This window comes from Saimiri boliviensis, chromosome 14, assembly GCF_048565385.1.
Source record: "Saimiri boliviensis isolate mSaiBol1 chromosome 14, mSaiBol1.pri, whole genome shotgun sequence".
Taxonomy (NCBI): domain Eukaryota; kingdom Metazoa; phylum Chordata; class Mammalia; order Primates; family Cebidae; genus Saimiri; species Saimiri boliviensis.
Genome location: NC_133462.1, coordinates 28,062,806 through 28,076,307, shown reverse-complemented (window position 1 = coordinate 28,076,307; position 13,502 = coordinate 28,062,806). Strand labels below are relative to the sequence as shown.

Here is a 13,502-nt window from a genome sequence, read left to right as displayed (position 1 = left end):
CAGCAGCTGGGCGGAGCCATGTCCGGCCCCTCTGGTTAGGGTGTGACTTACCTCCTGCTGTGTCCTTGAAGAATCAGGCCTCTTGAGGTGGCCCTCTGGCCCAGCCCCTGGCCAGCTGCTGCTGAAGAGGGGACTGAGATGGCAGCACCCAGCTGCTGAAGACCCCTTGTCAGCTTGCACACCCCTGATGACGGAGAGCGGACGCCCTTCCAGCTGCCATGCCGGGCAGCCGGAAGCCTGTAACTAGGCTGATTTCCTCTGTGCAGTTCTGGCTTCCTTGGCCACGAAGAGGGGAGGTCAGTGCAGCCCGGGCACTCCCTCCTTTCTCTGGGTTCCCACCTCTTCCTGGATCTCCGGATGTCCCGTCAGGCCCCTAGGACTCAGCATGTCCTAAATGGACCCAAGTAGCTCACCCCAAAACGTGTTCCCCACCCTGTAGCCATGTCTCAGGGTTATCCATCTGCCTAAGCTGCAGGCGGGGCAGGTGGCCCACACGTCCATTGAGCGCCTGCTGGATGCTGAAGCACCTCATTTCCATCTCCTCGCTGACCTCTCCCGGTGAGGCTGGTCCCATTAGTGCCCTACTTTGTCGGGGAGGCGGGGAGGGGGAAACGGAAGCTCGGGGGGTTTCTTTCACGTCCTGAAGACGTGGTGACAACTAGAAGCCAGTTCCCTGCTGGCTCCATGACCAGGGCCTGAGAAACCTCGTTTGTCAGGCTGGGACGACACCTGGTGGCCGAAGGGAGAGCTGCAGCCTGGGCCACGGCGCTGGTGGGCCGGCCTCAATGTCCCTGGCTTAAGGCTGGCTTGGGTTCCTCCCCTGCTCACGCACCCTCCATGGCTCCGTAGTCTCCTCAGTGGACACAGGAGTGCTACGTGAGCCCCCTCCTGGGTCATTACAGAGAATTTCTGACTGCAAAACCCAGCCTCTTGGGTCAGACCTAAGTCCTCTCTGGACTCAGCCTCACAGCCTGAGTTTCCCCAGCTGGGGACTAAACCATATGGCCTCTGCTCTTCAGGAATTGGTGACTGCAAGCCTGGCATGCATTAGGTGCTCTATAACTGCAATCGTCACCCTCAGTAACACACAGGAGAGGGGCAGGGACTTGAGCTGGGGTGTCCCAGGCAGCCTCAGTCCCCCTCCCTCAGCAATTCCTACCCGTCCCCTCACAAGGCATCCAAATTAGGGTCTCAGTTTCCTCCCCAGAGTGTGGGGGCCTCCAAACTTTCTTGAGGGTCCTAGTGTGTGGGGGTCTTGAAATGCCCGTTGAAGTCCTATGAGAACAGAAATTTTTTTTGGTTTTTTTTTTGGTTTTTTTGAGACGGAGTTTCGCTCTTGTTACTCAGGCTGGAGTGCAATGGCTCGATCTCAGCTCACCGCAACCTCTGCCTCCTGGGTTCAAGCAATTCTCCTGCCTCAGCCTCCCTGAGAACAGAAATGTTTACTAGGGAGTGGGTATAGGGCTTTGCCAAGCACTGAGGAAGGTGCCCTTGAAACTTCAATCTTTTTTTTTTTTTTGAGACAGGCTGGAGTGCAGTGGTGCAATCTTGGCTCATTGCAACCTCCACCTGCCAGGTTCAAGTGATTCTCCCGCCTCAGCCTCTTGAGTAGCTGGGATTACAGATGGGAACCACCACGCCCAGATTTTTTTTGTATTTTTAGTAGTGTCAGGGGTTTCACCAAGATGACCAGGTTGGTCTTGAACTTCTGACCTCAATTGATTTGCCCACCTTGGCCTCTCAAAGTGCTAGGATTACAGGCGTGAGCCACCTTGCCCTGCCAAAGCTTCCATCTTGAAACTATATGAGTCAATTCTAAATCTTTCAGGAAATAAAAAAATTATATATATATAAACAAACATGAGGAAGGCCTTGAAACTCTGTGTAGGGAGCATTGTCACTGCATATGGGGGCCTGGAAGCTGCCACGGCGCACCTCACCTGGCACACTTTAGTGACCGACCTGGGTTTGGGGCCCTCTAAGTCTCCCCATGCAAGGTCCAGGGGATCTGGAAATGTCTACTTGGGTTTGGGTATGGACAGTCTTTGAATTCCCATGTGGGGGAGTTTCTCGAAACTCCTCTTTTCTTTCTTTTTTTTGTTTTTTGTTTTTTGTTTTTTGTTTTTGTTTTGAGACAGGGTTTTGCTCTATCAACCAGGCTGGAGAGCATTGGTGCGATCTCAGCTCACTGCAACCTCCACCTCCCGGGTTCAAGCGATTCTCCTGTCTCAGCCTCCCGAGTAGCTGGGATTACAGGTGCCAAACACCACGCCTGGCTAAGTTTTGTATTGTTAGTAAAGATGAGGTTTCACCATATTGGCTAGGCTGGTCTCAAACTCCTGACCTCAAGTGATCTTCCTACCTTGGTCTCCCAAAGTGCTGGGATCACAGATGTGAGTCACCGCGCCCAGCCCTGAACTCCTATTTTCTTTTTCTTTTCTTTTTTTTTTTTATTGCATTTTAGGTTTGGGGGTACATGTGAAGAACATGCGAGATTGTTGCATAGGTACACACATGGCAGTGTGGTTTGCTGCCTTCCTTCCCCTTGAACTCCTATTTTCAAGGTCCCACACTTCTTGGCGGCCCTGGGAGGGTGTGTGGTTGTGCCCATTTTTTGAGGTTGCACGTGAACCTGAAAGGGTTTTGGACCTAAGCCTCACTGGCCCAGGGCCTGGGGAGAGAGTCTAGGGATCAGGGATAGCAGCCAATCCTGCCCCCAGGGCCAGAACCCGTTTCTGACCCTCCCTCTGTCCCAGGTGACCCTGATGGCTTCCCTTGAGGTGGAGAAGGCTCAGAGCCAGAGCAGGGGGTTAGAGTTGGGGGGTCGCGGGGAGCGGTAAGGGGGCGAGGCCAGAACACCAGTGGGGCGTGGCCGTATGCGGGGCGGAGCCAGAGTCAGGGTCTAGAATCAAAGGGACAGGGCCGAGGTGAAGGGTGGATTCCTGGTGGACCGAGGCCGCGTGCCCGCACAGTGGTCATCAGGTTCTTCCTTCCTCCCAGGAGAGATCGCAAAAGTAAACCGGACGCTGCGGCTAACTTCGACCTGGGACCCACGTGGGGTGACTGAGGCCAGAGACTCCCTCCACACACACACCACGCCTCTCCTCATGCCTCACCCCTCCCCAGGACCCGCTTCTGTCCAAAAAAACCCCATGGGCTGCAGCCCCGTCCCTCAGGCCACATGGCCCAGCCCCCTCCCCCGTGACAGTTGAGGTTGCAGTGAGCGGAGATTGCGTCACTGCACTTCAGCCTGGGAGACAGCGAGACTCTGCCTAAAAAAAAGAGCAAAACCCCAAAAAAGTGCAAAAGTAATTCCCAGTAAAACTCTGAGCTCCGAACATGTAAGTAAATATATACATTTGAGACAGTCTCACTCTGTCACCCAGGCTGGAGTGCAGTGGTGCAATCTCAGCTCACTGCAGCCTCAGCATCCCAGGTTCAAGCGAATTTCCTGCCTCAGCCTCTTGAGTAGCTGGGACTACAGGCATGTACCACCATCATCAGCTAATTAAAAAAAATTTTGGTGGGGCTGAGTATGGTGGCTCATGCCTATAATCTCAGCACTTTGGGAGGCTGAGGCAGGCGGATCACTTGAGCAGATCACTTGAGCTCAAGAGTTTGAGACCAGCCTGGTTAACATGGCAAAACTCTGTCTCTACCAAAAATACAAAAAATTAGCTGGGTAGGGTGGCAGATGCCTGTAGTCCCAGCTACTCAGGAGGCTGAGGTAGGAGAATTGCTTGAACCTGGAAGGTAGAGGTTGTGGTGAGCCGAGACCCTGCTTGGGTGACAGAGTGAGGCTCTGACTCAAAAAAAAAAAAAAAAAAAAAATCAAATTCTGAGAGCGGAATTATTTTTGTAGAGACAAGGTCTCACTATGTTTCCCAGACTGGTCTTGAACACCTGGGCTCAAGCAAGCCTCCCGCCTCAGCCTCCTAAAGTGCTGAGATTACAAGCGTGAGCCACTATGCCCGGCCAGGACACTTTAAAACCAGAACAGAATGAGATGATCCCACAGAAGGTAGTGTCAGGAGTTGGTGCCTGAGCAGCGCCGACAAGTGGCAGAATCACAGCACACATGACACCACAGCTGTGACCGGTGTCAATTACCACCCAAGACAAATCTGGCGAACAGGCATCGGAATGAAAATAAGTCAAAAATTTTAATGGGAAAATCTGTGCCAAGTCCTAGAACAGACAATTAATACCATTACCATAAAATTACTATCAAAAAAACGAACTGAGGTGGGAGAATGAGTGGCGTTTCAGGCCATCTGGAGTCCCAGCAGATGCAAGTGCCGGCGCCACGGGCCGGCTGAGGAGCCGGGGCTCATGGAAACTGCCACCCATCTGCCTCTTCTGAGGTCATCAGCGGCACGTGCAGTAACCACGCGAGGGCCGGCAACACGCAGCAGCTCATGCGGGCTGCGCTCTTTCCTGCTGATCCCCAAAACTTAATTAGCCGCATTGGAGTTGCTGCCGCCAGGGTCTCCAGCAGGTGGCGCAGTTGTAGGTAGCGGGGTGACCCCCTGCCAGCTACCCTGGGCCTGAAACGACAGAGACCGAGCATCAGAGGGGGCGGCCAGGAGGCTGGCGACTTTCCAGCCCGTGTGCCACAGGCGGAGGCTCCAGGGGTCCCTGGGAAGGCTTGGAACAGGTCCACAGATGACCTCCAAGTCAGGTGAGGAGGGGAGGGACGGAGGAGTCAGCTCTGGATCACAGATGGGCTCGCCACCTGACATGGGACACGGACCAGCTTCCCCGGCAGGAAAACTGGCCTCTAGCGGCGTCCCTGGGGCTTCGGCAAAGGACTAGGCAGGGAGGCAAGGTCAGGCCTGGCGCCCATGGCAACGCCCGGAGCATCATGGAGACTCGGTGGGAGGAAAGGGCTCTGGAGCCTGGCCCAACACTGGCCCGGCTTCGCGGCAAGGAGGGCAGGAGGCATCTGCTTGTCTTGAGGAGTGGGGGCTCTGTCTGGCACAGAGATGGTGTCAGGCCCAAGGGCTCTAGGACATTTGTCCAAGGACCCACCCCCGTATGGTGGGCACGGTATAGGCTAAGGAAGTGGCTGGGACTGCTCTGTCCATGAGTGTGCGAGCAGCTCAGATGGGTGCGCAGCCCGGGGGCACTCTGCCCTGGGGTGGACGCAAAGCTGCTGGCGCCTAGTCAGGTCCCAGGGGTGCGAAGGGCAAAGGGGGGCCCCTCACCTGTGTCCCTGGCAGGGGGCTGCATGGTGATGGGGGTAGCTGCCACAGCAGGGCAGCGTGGGATACACACTTCCCAGGACCGGGTGGGACCCATAGATGGCACAGGGGGCATCCGTTCTCTGAGCCCCTGGGAGGGAGTGGTGAGTCAGGAGTGGGCACCTGGCTCTGCAGGGTCCTGGCACACGCTGCACAGCCTCGCGCCTGTGCTGGGCGCGTCACACCGGGGCCTCTGCAGTGTCTTCAGGACGGTCCCCACTGACATCCTCCCCTGTGACCACCAAGGGAGAGGGGGAGCCCGCAGGGCCTGGGGTGGGGGTGAGGGTGGGTATCAGCTGCCCCAGACCCCTGGCTCCTTTCCTTCTTGGGCGCCAAAATGAATCCTCGCTGTGGCCAACCAGGGCGCCCTCAGCTCCGCATCAGAGCAGCAGGAGAGGAGGTGTGGGCACAAGACCCGCCTTCCTGGCCAGGAGGCGGCACGGAAGGTGCCAGGTCTGAACCCAGGGGAAGGCCCCGGTCTCTCCTCTGGCCTCTGCTCACGGCCTGCCCCTCCCTCTCGAGGGAAGGACGCATTTCCTCACACACTTCCCCGGAGGTGCCCTTCCCCTCCACAGCCCAAGTCATCTTGAGGCTCTCGCCCACTGGCTGTTCCCAGCAGCTGTCATGGTGACAGGTGGAGGTGGGTGCACAGCATGGCCTGTGTGGCTGCTGAGGGGTGGCTGACAAGATGGCCTTTTCTTTTCTTTTCTTTTTTTTGAGACGGAGTTTCGCTCTTGTTACCCAGGCTGGAGTGCAATGGCGCGATCTCGGCTCACCGCAACCTCCGCCTCCTGGGTTCAGGCAATTCTCCTGCCTCAGCCTCCTGAGTAGCTGGGATTACAGGCACGCGCCACCATGCCCAGCTAATTTTTGTATTTTTAGTAGAGACGGGGTTTCACCATGTTGACCCGCCTCGGCCTCCCAAAGTGCTGGGATTACAGGCTTGAGCCACCGCGCCCGGCCAAGATGGCCTTTTCTGAGGACCTGCCACCCACCTGGGTGCTGCGGGACGGTGCCCAGACTCACCTGGGACTGCAGGCAGCCTCCGCCAGGAGGAGGCTGGAGAGAGGCCAGTGTCCGCAGGGTGAGGAAAGCGTCTGCAGCGCTGGGCAGCGGGAAGGGTCCAGACGAGCCTGGAAGAGGTGGGAGCCAGGGTGGGCAGACTCACGGCGCTTCCTCGGGTGGGACCTGCCCAGCCCCTCGGCCCGCAGGAGGCTACGAAGATGGCTCCCCGCTCCTCCGCAGCATCTGGCCTCTGGTCCTCAGCCCCGCACCCCAGGGAGGCCAGCGGGGCCCTCCCTACCACACCACTAATGTCCTTTCATGTCTTGCTTTTTTTTTTTTGAGATTGTGTCTCGATCTGTTGCCCAGGCTGGAGTGCAGTGGTGTAATCTCTGCTCACTGCTGCCTCTGTCTCCTGGGTTCAAGTAATTCTCCTGCCTCAGCCTCCCAAGTAGTTGGGACTACAGGTACCTGCCACCATGACTGGGTAATGTTTTTTGCATTTTCAGTAGAGATGGAGTTTCACCATGTTGGCCAGGCTGGTCTCAAACTCCTGACCTCCAGTGATCCACTCATGTGCCACCGCACCCGGCCCTTTCATGCCTTTTTTACCGGTATTGCCATTATGCCTTCAAAGCACAGGTACCACCTGTGGGTATTTGTTGGGTGGGATCATGGCCAAGAGGAACGAAACAGTTGAAACAGGAAAGAGTTGGTGGGCGCGGTGGCTCACACCTGTAATCCCATCACTTTGGGAGGCTGAGGTGGGCAGATCACGAGGTCAGGAGTTCAAAACCAGCCTGGCCAACATAGTGAAACCCTGTCTCTATTAAAAATACAAAAATTATCCAGGTGTAATGGCGGGCACCTGCAGTCCCAGGTACTTGGGAGGCTGAGGCAGGAGAATCGCTTCAACCTGGGAGGCGGAGGTTGTGGTGAGCTGAGATCGCACTATTGTACTCCAGCCTGGGCAACAAGAGCAAAACTCCATCTCAGAAAAAAAACAAAGAAAAGAAGCAGGAAAGAGTTACACAGCGTTGACCACTGGGGGAAGGGCGGTACAGTCCCACCGCAACCTCCCCAGTGCAGCTCAGTGGCTGTCCACGCGAGCACAGACGACTGTCCCTGGGTCAGCCTCACTCACCGGAGCTGGGTGTTGACAGGCGGCTGGTGTGGTTCCCTGGGACCCCAACTTCGGTGGTTTTACCCGTGTAAATGGTAGCCTCTTCCCGAAACTTCCCCATGTTCTTTTTATACCGGATTCTTTTGTTGCCGAACCAGTTAGAGACCTGTGGGCACAGGAGTCATGGGAGGAGCTGACCTGACAACTTCTGAGACACGACGCAGTCTGTGGGTTGCCCTGGGGTGTCCACTGCTCCCACTGCCCGGGAAGACAACGCTGCACCCTGGGGCTGGTAAGAGGCCGGGACTGAGAAGGCGGTGCCCTCTGCACCGCGGACTCAGGGAGATGTCCACGTGGGCTGAGGACACCCTGGAGCCAGTGCGTCTTAGGACTCTGCTGCCTAAAGCCCGGGTGCTGCTGGAACCTGGCCCTGGGAAGGGGCTGGACGGAAAACAAGGACGCCTGAGACGGGCCCAGAGGGACAGTGCCTCTGGCCGTCCAGCAGGTTACATTCCGGGTTCTCTTCAGGAAAAGTGAGAGCCAGGGAGACCTGGGGACCCAGTAACTGCAATCAAATCCCAGACTTATCAAATGAAAACAAGGTGAACTCTGGCCGGGCGCGGTGGCTCGCGCCTGTAATCCCAGCACTTTGGGAGGCCGAGGCGGGTGGATCACGAGGTCAGGAGATCGAGATCATCCTGGTCAACATGGTGAAACCCCGTCTCTACTAAAAATACAAAACATTAGCCGGGCATGGTGGCGGATGCCTGTAATCCCAGCTACTCAGGAGGCTGAGGCAGGAGAATCGCCTGAACCTGAGAGGCGGAGGTTGCGGTGAGCCGAGATCGCGCCATTGCACTCCAGCCTGGGTAACAAGAGTGAAACTCCGTCTCAAAGAGAAAAAAAAGAAAACAAAGTGAACTCTGGAGGAGTAGTTGGAATGTTGGGCTAAGCACTCCTCACATATTCATATATTCATATATTTTTCTTAATTTTAATTTAAAAAAACTTATTTGGCTGAGCATGGTGGCTTACGCTTGTAATCCCAGCACTTTGGGAGGCCACGGTGGGTGGATCACCTGAGGTCAGGAGTTTGAGACCAGCCTGGACAACATAGAGAAACTCCATCTCTACTAATAATACAAATATTAGCTGGATGTGGCGGTGCACGCCTATAATCTGAACCTGGGAGGCAGTGGTTGCCGTGAGCCGAGATGGCGCTACTGCACTCCAGCCTGGGCAACAGAGCGACTCTGTCTCAAAAAAAAATAATATGTCCTCCACCTCTCTGCAAGGCTCCTCAGAGGCCTCTTGCGTTAGACCACTGGGGGGCGGGCAGGCAGGCAAGACACCTGGGTTCGAATCTCTGCTCTGTCATATACCAGGGGTGTTGGGCAATTCTCAAAACCTCCCTGGGCCTCCCCTTCTCTACAAATAGGGAGACCCAGGGGTTCAAGTGATTCTCCTGCCTCAGCCTCCGAGTAGCTGGGACTACAGGCATTCGTCACCACATCCAGCTAATTTTTGTATTTTTAGTAGAGATGGGGCTTCACAATGTTGCCCAGGCTGGTCTCAAACTCCTGGGTTCAAGAGATCCTCCCGCCCTGGCCTCCCAAAGTGCTGGGATTCCAGGCCCAGCCTCATGTATCATTCTGCCTCATCCTCATGAGGACCTGGGAGGTGGCTGTTATCACCCCTGCTATAAGAAAGCAAAGGTGCCGGGTGCTGTGGTGAGTGCCTGTAGTCCCAGCTACTCGGGAGGCTGAGTGGGAGGATCGCTTGAGCCCAGGCTGTAGTGTGCTATGCCCATCGGGTGTCCGCACTAAGTTCGGCAGCCATATGGTGACCTCCCAGGAGCAGGGACCACCAGGTTGCCTAAGGAGGGGTGAACTGGCCCAGGTTGGAAACGGAACAGGTCAAAACTCCCGTGCTGATCAGTAGTGGGATCGCACCTGTGAATAGCCACTGCACTCCAGCCTGGGCAATGTTGCGAGACCCCCATCTCAAAAGAAAAAAAAGAAAGCAGAGGCAGGAGAAAAAGGAGCTGGTCCACGGCCAGGGTAGAATCAGCCCAGCTCTGACTGCAGATCGGCACTGGACTCCCACAGGGAGGGGCTTGTCACCTTTGGTGGCACTGCTGATGCTTTGGCTCCTTCTGCTCTGTGGGGGCCATCCTGTGCACTGCCGGGTGCTGGGCAGCATCCCTGGCCTCCACCCTCTGGGTGTCAGGAACACTTCCCTCCTCCAGTTGCGACAAGAAAATGTCCCCTGGGGCAGATTCACATGGGTAAGCACCCTGGGGCCAGCGCCTTGCTACAGGCATGATGACATCCTCAGATGCCCGCCCAAGGCCACATCTTAGTATCCCAAAGCAAGGGAAATAAACACAGTGTAATAACAAACAGAAATGACACAGCTGAGGGACAGGGGAGGATTGTGGATCACCTTTGCTCCTTCAAACACTTTTTATTTTTTTTTTGAGACAAAGTCTGGCTCTGTGGCCCAGGCGGATGCAGTGGTGCAATCTCAGCTCACTGCAACCTCTGCCTCCCGGGTTCAAGTGATTCTGCCTCAGCATCCCCAGTAGCTGGGACTACAAGCACGCACCATCATGCCTGGTTAATTTTTGTATTTTCAGTAGACTTGGTGTTTCACCATGTTGGTCAGGCTGGTCTCGAACTCCTGATCTCAGGTGATTTAGCCACCTTGGCCTCCCAAAGTGCTGGGATTACAGGCATGAGCCACCGTGCCTGGCCAACGTTTTTTTCTTTGGTGTACTTACATTATCTTTGCAGTGGTAACTACAAAAAGAAAGATCCCTGTCTGTGTGCTCTGTTCCTAAAATAATGTCTGCCTGCCGCCAGGGTGTGAGCAGCCTTCTCTTGATCCACATGGGAGGCCCCAGAGGCCCCATTCTGGTTGGAGCGGCCCTGGCCCTGGTTGTCCTTCAGATAGTTGTTCCTTGGAGGCCAAACGCCTCACGCTTCGTTCTTCAGGGCTCTTGTTCCAGCTCTGGCCTTGTTTCTGATGACAGCAGAGCAGACCCCGGTGAGCAGAGTGAGACGTGACTATGACTCCAGGAGGTTTTGCTGCCTGCGTGACCCCGAGGGGTTCCGATTGCTGTCTGTCACAGAGACTCCACGGGACTTAGCCTGGGCTGGGGCAGAGCGTGATGGCGAAGGGCTAGAAACTCAGTCCCTCCAACAGCAAAGCAGAGAGGGCTGTGGAGACGTGCAGCAAGCCATGGTGGAGGTCAGTAGCTGCCGTTACTGCTGCCACAGAGGCTGTGGGGCTGTGCCTGTCCACGGGGGCGGGCAGCACCCAGGCCCTGTTCCGCACACTCACGCTGCCCCGTGGGTGTGGCCCGGACTGGCTCACTGCTGTAGGCCGCCTGGACTTGTTCCCACGTTAAAACCTTCGGAAATGTTTCTTAGCCTTTTGGTCTTAGTGCCTCCTTCCTTCACCCTCAGTTCCACAGAGGACACTGGTGGCTGCCTACTAGGGTATAGAGTCAGGGAGCTCACACTCCCTACTACGTCACCTTAGGGAGCTCACACTCCACCTCAATCAACTCGGGGAGCTCACACTCCACCTCAATCAACTCGGGGAGCTCACACTCCACCTCAATCAACTCGGGGAGCTCACACTCCACCTCAATCAACTCGGGGAGCTCACTCTGCACCTCAATCAACTCGGGGAGCTCACACTCCACCTCAGTCAACTCGGGGAGCTCACACTCCACCTCAGTCAACTCGGGGAGCTCACTCTGCACCTCAATCAACTCGGGGAGCTCACTCTGCACCTCAATCAACTCGGGGAGCTCACACTCCACCTCAATCAACTCGAGGAGCTCACTCTGCACCTCAATCAACTCGGGGAGCTCACACTCCACCTCAATCAACTCGGGGAGCTCACTCTGCACCTCAATCAACTCGGGGAGCTCACACTCCACCTCAATCAACTCGGGGAGCTCACTCTGCACCTCAATCAACTCGGGGAGCTCACTCTGCACCTCAATCAACTCGGGGAGTTCACACTCCACCTCAATCAACTCGGGGAGCTCACTCTGCACCTCAATCAACTCGGGGAGCTCACACTCCACCTCAATCAACTCGGGGAGCTCACTCTGCACCTCAATCAACTCGGGGAGCTCACTCTGCACCTCAATCAACTCGGGGAGTTCACACTCCACCTCAATCAACTTGGGGAGCTCACTCTGCACCTCAATCAACTCGGGGAGCTCACTCTGCACCTCAATCAACTCGGGGAGCTCACACTCCACCTCAGTCAACTCGGGGAGCTCACTCTGCACCTCAATCAACTCGGGGAGCTCACACTCCACCTCAATCAACTCGGGGAGTTCATACTCCACCTCAATCAACTCGGGGAGCTCACACTCCACCTCAGTCAACTCGGGGAGCTCACTCTCCACCTCAATCAACTCGGGGAGCTCACTCTCCACCTCAATCAACTCAGGGAGCTCACTCTGCACCTCAATCAACTCAGGGAGCTCACTCTCCACCTCAATCAACTCGGGGAGCTCACTCTCCACCTCAATCAACTCGGGGAGCTCACTCTCCACCTCAATCAACTCAGGGAGCCCACACGCCAGCCGTATCCTTCAGGGAGCTCACACTCCACAGCATTAGCTGTGGGACGTCATATTCCAGCCACGTCCCTCAGGAAGTCCGCAGGTCTCCCCACGGGTACACTTGGACTTCTACCTCACAGATGAGAAGGGAGAGCCCTGGAGACCCACATTCCTAGTTCAGAGCCTGGATGTGAGCCAGTCCGGCTGACTCAGAGCCTGGAGACCTGGCTTCTGTTCCACACTTCATTTGTTTTTCAGAGACAGCCTCTCACTTTCTCACCAGGCTGGAGTGCAGTGCTGCCATCACAGCTCACTGCAGCCTCAACCTCCTGGGCTCAGGTGATCCTCCCACCTCAGCATCCCAAGGAGCTGAGACCACAGGTGTACACCACTAAGCCTGGCTAATTTTTTTTTTTTTATTTTTTGTAGAGAGAGTGTCTCACTGTGATGCCTGGGCTGTTCCCAAACTCCTGGCTTCAAGTGACCCTCCTGACTCATCGTCCCAAAGCGCTAGGATTTCAGCAGCCATGCCTGGCCTCTGCACACATTGAATGAACTTCCCTGGGTATCCCTGATGGGACTTAACCATCCACCCCTTCCAGGCATGGGGAGGCGTGGCAGGAGTCACCTGTGAGACGGTGATGCCGCCCTTCCTGGCCAGCTCTTCTTTGGCTTCTTCGCTGGGGTAAGGGTTGCTTAAATGGGAATAAAAATACTCATTCAGCACTTCTGTCGCCTGCTTGCTGAAATTTCGCCGCTTGCGCCTGCAAAAACAGTTGGCATTAAAATGTTGGAACTCCAGGACCAGCCCCACCTCCAGTTGAGTGATTTTCCAGAAGTTCTGAAAACAGCAATCAATCACTTGAGGTCAGGAGTTTGAGACCAGCCTGGCCGACATAGTGAAACGCTGTCTCTACTAAAAATCCGAAAATCCGCCAGGTGGCAGGTGGTTGTAGTCCCAGCTATTTGGGAGGCTGAGGAGGAGAATTGCTTGAACCTGGGCGGCAGAGGTTGCAGTGAGCCGAGATCGCACCACTGCACTCCAGCCTGGGCTCTAGAGTGAGACTCAATCTCAAATAAATAAATAAATAAGAATAAAATAAAAAGATAAAAATAAATAAAAGTGAAAGCAGCAATCAATACTCCGGGTCTTCTTCCCAAGAGGCTGTGTATGGCCGCCCACCCGTGACCACAGACACAGCCTCTGGGGCTTTCAGCTTCAGCCAGCACTGCTTCCCTCCAGCACTGTCAGAGCCGGCCCTCGGGGTCTCAGGCGCGTGTGGGCCCTGACCTGGCATCAAGCAGCCGCGAGCGCAGCGTCATCACGGCCTCGCAGGTGCTCTGCTTCAATTGCATCTGGATGGCGCCAAACTTGCCGTGGATGGCGCCGACCATGCGCTCAATCTCCTTTGGGGAGACGGGCCTCATCTTGCTCTGCTCCTGGAGGAGGTTGGTGACGTGCGTGGTGAACTCACGGCAGGCCTGGGGTGGGAGCACAGACACGCCGGCCTGTGACTAGGCGGCAGGGTGGCACGGGGCAGCA

The 13,502-nt window shown here is 55.8% G+C and overlaps 1 protein-coding gene across 1 annotated transcript in view; it reads right to left on the bottom strand.

Moving 5' to 3' along the window:
* Positions 1 to 3,307: 3,307 nt before the first annotated feature.
* PBX4 (PBX homeobox 4) overlaps positions 3,308 to 13,502 on the bottom strand; it is a 48,858-nt gene continuing 38,663 nt past the window's right edge. The window contains exons 4-8 of the mRNA XM_039466198.2: positions 13,251 to 13,441; positions 12,588 to 12,723; positions 7,390 to 7,534; positions 6,270 to 6,376; positions 3,308 to 4,547 (exon numbers count right to left, since the gene is read on the bottom strand). Coding sequence (XP_039322132.2) covers positions 4,455 to 4,547; positions 6,270 to 6,376; positions 7,390 to 7,534; positions 12,588 to 12,723; positions 13,251 to 13,441 — 672 coding nt within the window. The 3' untranslated portion in view covers positions 3,308 to 4,454. The remainder of the gene's footprint in view (positions 4,548 to 6,269; positions 6,377 to 7,389; positions 7,535 to 12,587; positions 12,724 to 13,250; positions 13,442 to 13,502) is intronic.